This window comes from Zootermopsis nevadensis, unplaced genomic scaffold (assembly GCF_977971745.1).
Source record: "Zootermopsis nevadensis isolate Lab colony 2312 unplaced genomic scaffold, Znev_1.0 Znev_ptg000016l, whole genome shotgun sequence".
Lineage (NCBI taxonomy): Eukaryota > Metazoa > Arthropoda > Insecta > Blattodea > Termopsidae > Zootermopsis > Zootermopsis nevadensis.
Window position 1 is genome coordinate 2,134,192 of NW_028259148.1, and position 12,033 is coordinate 2,146,224.

At 37.1% G+C, this 12,033-nt stretch overlaps 1 protein-coding gene across 5 annotated transcripts in view; it reads right to left on the reverse strand.

Annotated features, from left to right (window-relative positions):
• The window catches only part of Ten-a (Teneurin-a transmembrane protein), a 582,153-nt gene that overhangs the window by 233,087 nt on the left and 337,033 nt on the right, over positions 1 to 12,033 (reverse strand). For all 5 annotated transcript variants that reach the window (XM_087349368.1, XM_087349369.1, XM_087349367.1 and 2 more), the window contains one exon: positions 3,178 to 3,825. In XM_087349368.1, the coding sequence (XP_087205494.1) occupies positions 3,178 to 3,825 (648 nt within the window). The remainder of the gene's footprint in view (positions 1 to 3,177; positions 3,826 to 12,033) is intronic.

A 12,033-nucleotide genomic window follows, 5' to 3' on the forward strand; every position in this document is an offset into this window, starting at 1 on the left:
GAACGTGATATTAATTAAAAATTGGAACAATGAATCCCATGTACGCTCTAAAAGCTTTCCGAAGGTCACCTTTGCCCCAGTTCATATCATGTAATACATAACTTCAATGTAATTTCATAACTTCATAACTCGAGAAAAAAATTCTCGATTGTCGTAGGATTCTAACTGCAATTATCGACGCATCTAACAAACAAACACGTCTGTGCAACTAATCATATGCGTCACTGCTATTATTCAACTTAATATTACCGTCTTCAAAGCTGAATTATCTTACGGCCTTAACGTATAATATCCAAACTCACACTACGAAGTATCATCCCTTTGAGAAGCTAGCAGTCGCTCAGTTAGGGAAAAAAACAACCTAGGTTCATTATTGTGCTGACAGGATTATCCTAAGACAATTAAATAGAATCTACAGACTTATATTAAAATTAATTTTGATCAATTTTAATATTATCCTCCCATTTACGTCACAGGATCGCCTCTTCGGGATACTGCTACTAAATTTTTATACGCATTTTAATTACTCCCTAGCTTGTTAAGGGGCCCTTAATTATGCAATTTTGTCCACGCTCCTGGCAGTGTATGTCTCTTTGGTCCTGAAGAATCACAGGAAATTTACGTGATGACACATGGATGACAACAAAAACAAAAACAACATCAATAATATTTGAAGTTCAAGTTCTCCTGGCTAATTTTCCGAGCTATTGGTTTGGAAATTACAGCGATCTCGTTAGAAAATAAAACGTAACCTTCGAAGCAGGTGAGAGACGCGTTTTCCCGGGGAAGAGGTTAAATTTAATTTGTATCTAAAACCAACCTCAGCAACAACGAGAAACCACTCCCGTACACGCGACCTCACTCAGGTGACAAGAAGGAATTCGAAAGGAAATAAATAAATGATACGGACGCCAACATAGGGAAAAAGCTTTTTACAGCGTCGTTGCTCTTTAAAAATTAAACAAAACCTCCATACGGTACAATAAAAGTGCTAAAAACAGTACATAAAGTAGAATAATAACAAAACAGTCTTCATAAGACACTCGACATATCGTCCAGTTCCGTGGACTGGAGGTACAAAATGTCCACAGCGCCATTACGCTCCAAATTTATTTTCCTCTCTGTAAAAATATATTCAGCTACAGGTAAAAGGCTAAAGTGACTAGTCGGTGCTGATTGGACAGAGTCAATCATCACATGTGTGACACAATCGACGTTTCGCAGCGTGAATATTTAGTTATTAGCAAACCATGCTTCTTTTCATTGGCCAACATAATCCTTCCAGATATTATGACAACGCAAGGATTCCATATCATCAAATTTTAATTTTCAAATTTTCATTACCAAAAATTTCAAAATTCATGTACCACAGTTCTTCACGGGGACCTAACAATCTAGTCAAGAAATTCCCTACATTACGCAGAATCCAAAGTTCTTTTAGCTTATTGGTAAGAAACCGTCACTACCCTGAGCAATATGAATTCAATTCAAATCCTCCGACTACATTTCCCTAACATTTATTTTAATATTATCCTCCCATCTTCGCCTACGTCTTCCGAGTGGTCTCCTCCCTTCTGGCTTTATAACAAAATTTTGTAAGCATTTCTCACGTCCCTATGCGCGCTACATGCATCTCCTACCCCATCCACCTTGACTAAACATCCAAATATCTAATAAAGAGTACAGATCGTGAACCCTCTCTTTGGTAAAAATATTCTCCTAAGGACCTTGTCCTCAAACACCTCCAATTTGTGTTCTACCTGTAACGTACAAACCCAAGCTTCACACGAACGACACAAATTTTACTTTAAATATTAAAATTTATCATCGATTAATACGTATTGTGTTGTACGTCTCAAATTTAATGTTAAAGGACGCGTTAAAATGCTTCTAATATGAAATACGGAAACGTCGGATCATAATGACGACTGGAGGGCTTCAAGTTTCAAAATGACATTTTCAAATCACACGGAAACCAAGACCGGATATGGGAGTAAAGTTATTTCCGGCGGGAGGAGGGGAGTGAGTGTGTGAGTGTGTGTTCGTAAATAACAATTTCTAACTCCAATCACGGATTCTGCCCATACCAATCAATCTTGTTGCATCCCATAAAACACATTAGGATCCCCGCAGCCAATCGGCCGCCCCCGGTATGTCACAGGCGATCAAATGAAACACGGGATTTTATACTCTTCGCCATCACTCTACCCTCTCTAAAACTTTCCTCAAGATATTGATTGATGGGACGTCATGCGTACAGAATTACAATTAAGGGTAGTACTGGTAGAAGGGTGGATTAAGAGGCCAAATTGATTCTACCGACAGATACACAAGGGATAAATAACACTCTCAGTCTGTTTACCGTGAGAATAGAAACAGCCAGCAACATCACAGGTAGTTAGTTACCTGCCCTATTTCTAGCGTCCAGATTTCAAGTTGTTTTTTTTTTTGTAAAATTTCGCACGGATTCAAAGCACGTTCAGAATCGAAGTCTCCTGGCATGGCCAAAAATGAGAGTTGAGACGGACAGAAACAAATTCGAATTGCATTCGATAGAATAAAAATCCTGCTTTTGAAAAATATATTTGCGATGTGAGTCATTTGGCGTATATAATAAAGCACTGTTATCACGTGCACATGATAAATTCTGATCCAAAACTATGACTGATAATGAACGGGGCATTTCAGCCTCTCGTCTGTGTTGACCACGTTAATGAGATGGATAAATACTTAAAAATTGAAAAAAAAAATACATGGGAAATTTATTAGATGATGAGGGCGGGAATATACCACTAAACGTTTAAATGACTGCATTTCGTAGACACCGTGCATTTTTTTTTATGTATTCCGTAAAATTCTCAAGAGTAAACAGCGATAATATCCCTGAACAGTTACGAGATTGACCTTTGTAACGGTGAAGTGTTGTGTTTTCTTTGCGGTACGGGCTGAATGTGTAAATATTATTTACATGAGGTTCATGTCCAAATGACTAATAAACATCGAGAGCAATTTTTAAACTAATTGTGAAATTACTTAAATAAATTCGTTATAATGTCTTTGTGAGCGGGTTACCACATACGATTATGAACACAACATACACTATAACTAATGGTTTTCATGAACCAGAACGGATCTGAGACACATTACATTATTAATGACTTTCAATCCGTAACTCACCGTCTTCTAGATGAATCCTTCTTCCATCTTTGCCAGCGCTCAACATCTCTACGCCAGGGTAGGTCATGTCAGAATTGTTGTCTGTACCTGAAGACGCCGAGGAAGTGGAAGATGATGACGTCATTGTCGCTCCGCCCTGTTGCTGGACTGCAATCCTACGGCTACCGGCTGAAACTCTCCCTCGGCTACCGAGAGTACCAGAACCGCATGTCTGACCGTACTGCTGACTCGCTGACTGCTTGGAGCCTACACTTCCGTCGCTACGGCTCAGCGATGATTTCTTGGCGGGGTAGTGATGATGGTGGTGACCGCCGTGGTGATGTCGTGACGCAGACGAGGACGAAGGCATGTGCGTCGGAAAGCGAGGGCTCGTGGAGTTGACAGGGGTCGAATTTCCCGACAGGTTTGTCGACTCCAGAGGGTAAGGTGAGGCCTGGCGATGACCTCCGGGGTCACAGCCCGATGAAGACAAGTTTGGGCTGTGCTGCAGAGGGTTGTTGCTGAGAGGATGGTGGTACATGGTCGGAGAGGCGCACGTAGGGGGTGGAGTGGGGAACGGGGTTGTGGGGTTGTCAGTCGTCGTGGCTTCCTCGGTGTCAGATCCGGTTCGGTAGGAATTGATTCCCGACAGAGAAGATCGCTCAGCACCTGAAGCACAAACCAAGACCAGATGTCTTTAAAAAATGGACGCAGTTTCTCCATTTGACTGTAACATAAAAACAACAGTGATATCATTTCCACTCCAAATGCAGTTACCAACGTTTCAGAGGTCCTTGCTGCCTCTATCATCAGGGTGATGACTCATCTTCGGACTGAAAGATCAACAAACGATAACAAAGGAGCTTCTAGTATTCTCCTCAAATTTCATCAACGGGGCACAATAATAAAAATGCTAATAAAAACTAAGGTAGAAAACAAAGGACAACCAAACTGGTTCCCCTTGTAGCCAGAGATAAAAGATGCAGATCTGAGGCCCGCAATTAAGGTATTTCAGAGCAGCCTCCCTGGTATTCCATTATTCATCTTTCAATGACAATGAAAGTTACAATAAAATATCACGGAATGATGATAAATCATTAAATAGAAGAATGGCCTTAATCTGAAATTTTGACTTATTTTGAAGCGTATTTACTGTTTAAATTCGATGACCTTTAACGTGACCTTGAATCACATTTTTCGTTATTTGCAGGGGTACAGAAATCCAATGGTTCCAGGGCCGAAAGCTATTACATTTGCCGAGTGTCGCAACTCATTTGAATATTAATACTTCCTGTTGAAACACTAGTAAGAGACGAGACCCGACAACGTCCCTCCCCACCCGACCTTCTAAAAATAAAGTTTTCCTTACACTCTGGAGCTAAACGTCAGAGTCAGTCAACATCAGACAGCACCGTTAGTAACGATACATACAATGTAATTAGGGGTGAAGGGATTGGGGAGGAGTTGGGTAAGGAGCCCGTTGAAAATTTCTGAAGCAATTTCGTAGAATGGAAGTCGACACGGGAGGGGGGGGGGGAGGGGGGGGGGCAGAAGGGAGAAAACGGCGGTGGAGGATTTTACGTGCCCCTTACCACCTCTCTAGCTTCCGTGGGCCGTTGCGTTGGTTGTAGCATAGTCTCCAGGGGTAATGGCAAGTCAAGATTGAATATGAAAATTTAATAACGCAATACCGTCACCATTGCACGGCAGTGTAGAGAAGCGAAGGGGGTTTGGGCGGGGGGGGGTAAGTCGCTTCCAATCAGTCTCCCTTCTTATTTCTACAAGAAGAGAGGCGGAAAGCCTCAGAAAAGGAGGAGAAAAAGTCTTTGAAGGACGGTAAAAGGAGAGGAAGGAGAAAAGGCCCTCCACTTCCTGCAACTAATAGTTTCGGATTAAACTAACTTTATGAATGCATTGTCTGCCATTTCCTGATATACGGTAAGGCGTTTTAATATTAAGAAGTACTCAGGTTACAAAATTCAGATCTAAAGTTAAGTTTCCTTCCCACAAATTTGACAGTATTTTAATTTTGTTGGACGTGACTGTACACAGAGACGAAAAGTTATACTTTTTTGTGCAGAGAATTATGATAATACACTATCAATTTCACAAAACATCGATCTAAAATAGTCTTCTAAAATAATGTAACATGTAAAAATCAGTGAAACAGCTAACCCCCCCCCCCCCCCCCCCCCGACAAGAATAATTCCCTCAGGCAAAAAAATCTTTCCAAATACAAACGAACCTGTCACGGGTTTCCTCAGTCAATCGGAATAAACCAGATCTAAAATTATGTGAGGCTGTTTGGTCAATATGACCTTCGACCTTTGTGAATGGCTCCAATGACGTCGTTCGTCCGAGGTCAGTAACATTTGCGTAGGCGGAGTGTCTAACTATGAATTTCTACAAGGCCATTTCCGCGCATAGAAAGTCGCCCTCCTGTTCTCCGACATGAACAACACTGAATATGGTAACAAATGTTAGTATAAGGTCCTGAAGAAGGATGAATCTTGTTTATTCGAAATGTTGGTACCTACTTGAAAAACTACACAGCGTCAGAACCAGAAAAAGAAATTCTTTCAGACATGGGGCTTTTTGTAAGGTATAAAGTATAATCTTAAGACGAATAACTCGAAAGTAAATTAGCACAAAATTTAAGATAAAGTTCAGAGCTTAATCCACTGCGCTGTAATAAATAATTTGATGTAGTTAAACGTTACTTCAGTAATAAACATATTTATCAGTACTCATAGTTATTTTAAATTCTGAGGTAAGACTTAATACGCACTAAATTAGATCTCGCAAATGACAATTTCAATTGACCTGATCACAGAGGGCACTTCAAACTGCCGAGCTTGAAATAATTTTGTCATTACGGTGAGGGAAATGTAAACATTCCTTTGGAGCATTGGTATTAGTAACATTTTATACAGGTTAACTTAGTTTTGTTTAAATGAAATTGGGACATTTATTTGAAAAGTAGGCTATACAAAAAATAATTTTAATTTGTCTTTCGCTGGTGTTTAAACGTATAATATGCGAGATACATGTCTTAACGATGATTCTGAAAGGGGAAGACTTCAAAACAGAAATGAACTTATTTTAATACATATTTTAAAGCATTAACTTGTCGACATTATAAGAAGATCATGAATCTGAACATTTTTATTAGCAACGTATCCCATAAAATATCGCAGGACATGACAAGTCACTCGCGTGAAAACGTCACGTGACGGTCGCTAAACATTGCCGATGGTAGTTTTCGACTCATAAAGCTTCTATATAATGCGAACAGAAGTTGAACATCGTTTTGCGCTGCTTATGTCGAAATAAAGAAGATAATCGATGACTTTTAAACCAAGAAATGAGGTGAATTATGGCAAAACAAAAATTAATTAAAGATGGTGTAGAATTCATGGCATAATAGTCTATTCAATAGACATTAACCATAATAAGGAGCATGAAATAAGACGTATGTGTAGTTTGATACACTAATTACACTAACAGATAACTGGCAACTTCTTAATAGTCTTCACAAATAAAACTCAATAAATCACTTGTAGTTAAACTGACTTGTTGGACAAACGCTGGAAGTTATGAGATATTTATTACGATTTAAAGAAATTATACTACTTACATTAATCTAAACCAGTGGTATTCAACCTGGGGTACGCGTACCCCCGGGGGTACGTGAAATTTAAAAAAATATATTATTTTATGATAAACACTGAATAATCAGTAATGTAATTTATTTAATTTATTTTAGATGTAGATTATATATTATGTATAACTTGTATTATACACCAACAACTTTGGGGGTACAAAGTTGAAGAGAAATTATATCTGGGGGTACGCGAAGACATCTTAGGGGGTACGTGAAATTTAAAAAAAATATTATTTTATGATAAACACTGAATAATCAGTAATGTAATTTATTTAATATATTTTAGATATAGATTATATACTATGTATAACTTGAATTATACACCAACAACTTTGGGGGTACAAAGTTGAAGAGAAATTATATCTGGGGGTACGCGAAGACATCTTAGGGGGTACGTGAAATTTAAAAAAAATATTATTTTATGATAAACACTGAATAATCAGTAATGTAATTTATTTAATATATTTTAGATATAGATTATATACTATGTATAACTTGAATTATACACCAACAACTTTGGGGGTACAAAGTTGAAGAGAAATTATATCTGGGGGTACGCGAAGACATCTTAGGGGGTACGTGAAATTTAAAAAAAATATTATTTTATGATAAACACTGAATAATCAGTAATGTAATTTATTTAATATATTTTAGATATAGATTATATACTATGTATAACTTGAATTATACACCAACAACTTTGGGGGTACAAAGTTAAAGAGAAATTATATCTGGGGGTACGCGAAGACATCTTAGGGGGTACGTGAAATTTAAAAAAAATATTATTTTATGATAAACACTGAATAATCAGTAATGTAATTTATTTAATATATTTTAGATATAGATTATATACTATGTATAACTTGAATTATACACCAACAACTTTGGGGGTACAGAGTTGAAAAGAAATTATATCTGGGGGTACGCGAACAAAAAAGGTTGAATACCGCTGATCTAAACTGACTGACTGACTAGATACATGGTATATAGTCTTGACTGCTTTGCGCATGAACCACTTAAAGCCTTGTGGTAAGTATATGTACCACCTATTTAACATTCGACAACTTTGTGTTTTGTCTACATCGCGACTATTTCCTGAAAAAAGCACTGACCAGCTAATATTCGTAATGTAAAAAGTTGTTTTCTTTGCGGTACGGACCAAATTTTTTTAATATCATTTAGATAAGCTTCAGGTTTAAAAGGTAAACCCTATTTCGGAATGCACGACAAAGAAATCTATGATATTGATATTTAAAGAATAGAACGATCATTCAGTAACTTGTTTTCATAACATCACTGCTACAATTTGCGTCGTTGTTTCAGATGTTTGCATTAAGTGGGGCCACATTCCAACTACAAATGTTAATGTAAGAAACTCTGAAATTCTTATACTCATGGGACATAAACATACCATTTCATTCCATTTCCTCAGCCCGTGTTAGTCTGAGAATTTTTAACTCCACCAGACTGTATCCAACTGTAAAACTTGTGAGGAAACATTTCCAACTCTTTTCATTTACAATTTCCTTTATCTTTTATCTTTGTAGCAATGTCGATAAAGCAAACTGAAGCCGGAGAAGGAACGTAGCAACGAAGTGGCAACAAAGCAGACGGAAATAAAAGAAACAGAGCAAAGGCCAGATTACAGAAAACAAGCGAATTGTTTGTGGAGGGAAATTTAGAAGACAAACCTACAGAATTGAAAGAGAAACATTGGTTCGCGTGTATATATACCAAATTGGGAACGTTTGTAGAAATTAATTCTGGAGAAATTACGTAAGTGAAACGAGAAAGTAAGTCACTACGTAATAACAACCTTGGGTATCGCGTTTGACGTAAGAAAACAGATTTCAAAAGAAAAAAATGTGCGGATTTCGCGGAAGTTACTATTTGTCTTAAAATCCTTAGAATTGAAGTCATATTGACTACTGTCGTCTCTACCATTAAAACAGTTTCTAGTCTTACATTTTCACAAATTTGTGTAAACACAAATATTAAAAAAGCATTCTTCTGAGACATAAGAGCACATGGGACAAACAGGCAAGGGGCCAGAGAAAGATCAGTGAATCTGGTTTCAAGGGGGGGAGGGGGGGGGGTTCTTGTGATTACGATAATTAACCTTCTGTTTACAAAAATAACGGGAATTTGACAAGCTGAGAGGATAATGTCTTCAGAAAAAAAAAGGATTTCGTTAGTTAATAATTCTTGAAATGTGCACGTATCAAAGAAGGGACCATCTCAAGAAACGTTATCTTAAAAAAAATTAATATTAAAACATTCGTGAAACCATAAGTATAAAATAAGACTGATACTTCGTTTCGTGTTTCTTATAAGCCCTTTAAATCACTGTAAACATTTACGTATTTTTCCTATGAAAAGTTCTTTTGTCAAAGTACACCATAATTACTTGTATCTTAAATATATAGAGCTGAAATGTGTCAAGGTAAGAACACACTGTAACTTTGCCATTGGTGCCAAACAGCCATCTAAAATTTAGTTCTGCTCTGAAAAAAAAATGTTTAAAATGTAACAGAAATCGATGGTTCATTGCAGTGCTCAAAAAAGTCACCACAGGGCAGAAACGTGAGACAGTGAATCCAGTTTACACTCAAATACTGTTTCCTCGGTCTATATTAATACTATCATAGGATCTATCTTAATATTATCATTCGAAACCGAATAATATTTTGTAACATGAAGTCCTATTAATGACTAAAATAATTAAAAGTTTGTTTAAAATGTAATTAACTACCCTATAAATTCATATTACAATTTCGTTAATAACAAAACTTTGATTGTGGATTTACTATTTACGACGTAAAAATAGATCGGAAAGCTAATTAAATTAATTAGACAACCTACAGACTTGCTATTAAGGGTAAATATAATTAGAACCGAAGTTAAAACAATGGTATCTACCTGCACGCGCGGTTTCTCAGCATATTTACATAATATTTGAAAAATAAAATAAAAGTTCTGGATTTTCCCTCTGCAGGACTTTGTACAGTGACTATACTTCGAAGTAATCCTTGCGGTTGTTTTCCAAAGTTGAAAACTTTTCAGCGAGATGGAAGGAGTTGCGGGCGGAGGGGAAGTCCCCTTCATCCATGCCATGATGTTCCGAGTTTCTCCAATTAATTATGACGTCAAAAGAATCTTCACCCCCAATGTAAGGATGTAAAAGTTGGAGAAAGTAAAAAAAAAAAATAATAAAGATGGATCAGAGGAAAAGGAACCAGGGAAAAAGAGGAGGAGATAACAATTAAGGTCTGGCAAGTGAGTTCCTTGTATTCGCGGTGGCCTAAGGAAGTTTCCTTCATTTTTCGTACGCAGTATTTTCGAGGTAACACATAACTCGGAGCAGATACATGGCTAGAAACGTTTCGAAGCCCACAGTTGCCAGGCGACGATGAAATCAGGGGCCTTGTGTTCGGAAACCGTTTAATTAGCTTGCATTCAACGCACAAACAGAGTCGCTTCCAAGGGCGAGCCAGCGATTCGATCGCTCGATCTCGAAGTTCCTGCTGGTCTCTGGGACCGTTCTGGGTCTGCTCTTGGCACCAAGGAAAGGAAGGAACTGAGGATGACAGAGAGAAGACGAGGAAAAGGGAGAAGAGAATGGGAGGATGAATAATAAATATTAAAAAAGGAAAGTAAGAAAATATCAATTATTTATTTTAATCCGTCTGATCACAATATAATTTTTTATTTAAAATTTCTTATAATTAAGATAATAAAATATCATTCAATATTGACCCACACCTATTCGAAGACAGTAGTACTTCTGGACATATCGGGACACTCACTCCTACATCTTTGGCCGATATGTACATCTAATAACATTTAAGAAAAAACAACACCTTCGCCCAAAAATGGAAAAACAAACGTAATGAAACATCACCAAAAACTACAGAAATCATAATTGAGTTTTAAGTTCTTAGATATATTTTACACCTGATGATGGTTTTATAAAAACCGAAACATGTTGTGTAAATGTTCCGAAATGTAAATCTATCAATCGATATGGAACATGAATGATATTTTATTATCTTAATTATAAGAAATTTTAAATAAAAAATTATATTGTGATCAGACGGATTAAAATAAATAATTGATATAATATTCACAATATGACGCAATTACACTATCTAAAGAAAGAAAATATAGCTCAATGGATACAGAAAAGATGGATAAAATATAACAAAAAGAATTGTGCTAAAGAAGAAGGGATGACAAAAAAGAGAGAAGAAAGAGAGTTCTAAGAAGGAAGTTGGAAAGAAAAAGAAACATATTTCAGAGACAAACTTTAAGCGTTCACAAAGTGAGACTTCAGGTTCTGATGGAGACAAACGTTTTCAAGGATTCTGCGTCTTGTAGCCTGACAGAAACTGACCGACGTTTCAGAGGTGCTTACTGTTTTATAATTATCATCACAACGCGCGTCAAGGAGAAGGTTTTAAAATGCTCCAGGGGACAGTACCTCGGCATTTATTTCACTTCGAGGTGTATCACGCTTTAAGTCAGTTTCCCTTATTACAAAACGCGAAACGGACGTACTCTGAACACAGTTACAGATGTCAAAGCATCTTTTTTCCTTAATTATCATGTCTTCTTATTGTTCCCCGTTGTATGTTTCAATTAGACACTTAGATACGCGGAAGAATGTTACCCATAATTCTCCCCTCTCAGATATAAAACCTTCTCACTATTTACTAACCACTGAAGTGCTGAAGATATTATCCTTGTATCACACAACCCCCTATTCAAATATCACTGCCTGCCCCTCTACTTTTAAAACAAAAAGATACGTTGGGAACAGTTGCACATTTAAGGCTTTGACCGGGATGTTCTTTTGTTAAATCTTATGTGGTACCGCCTGATTCGACTTCTAATGGTTAAGTGAAGTGTTTTCTTCGCGGTACGGTCTGGATTCGTAAATATTATGAAGACGAGCTTCGGCTTCAAAGGGTTAACCAGCTGATTTTCGTAATGGTGAGGTGTAGTGTTTTCTTCGCGGTACGGACTGAATTCATAAATAATATTCAGACGATCTTCGGCTTCAAAGGGTTAACTACATCTTGAAACAACCTCAACATTTTTTATCAGAATATTCATGTGCATAAGAACAACCTTCAATTACGAATCGAATGGATTTTTAATCTCGCTGTAATGCAGCGAGATTAAAAAATTATTAACCATTTTCAGTGGTGAAA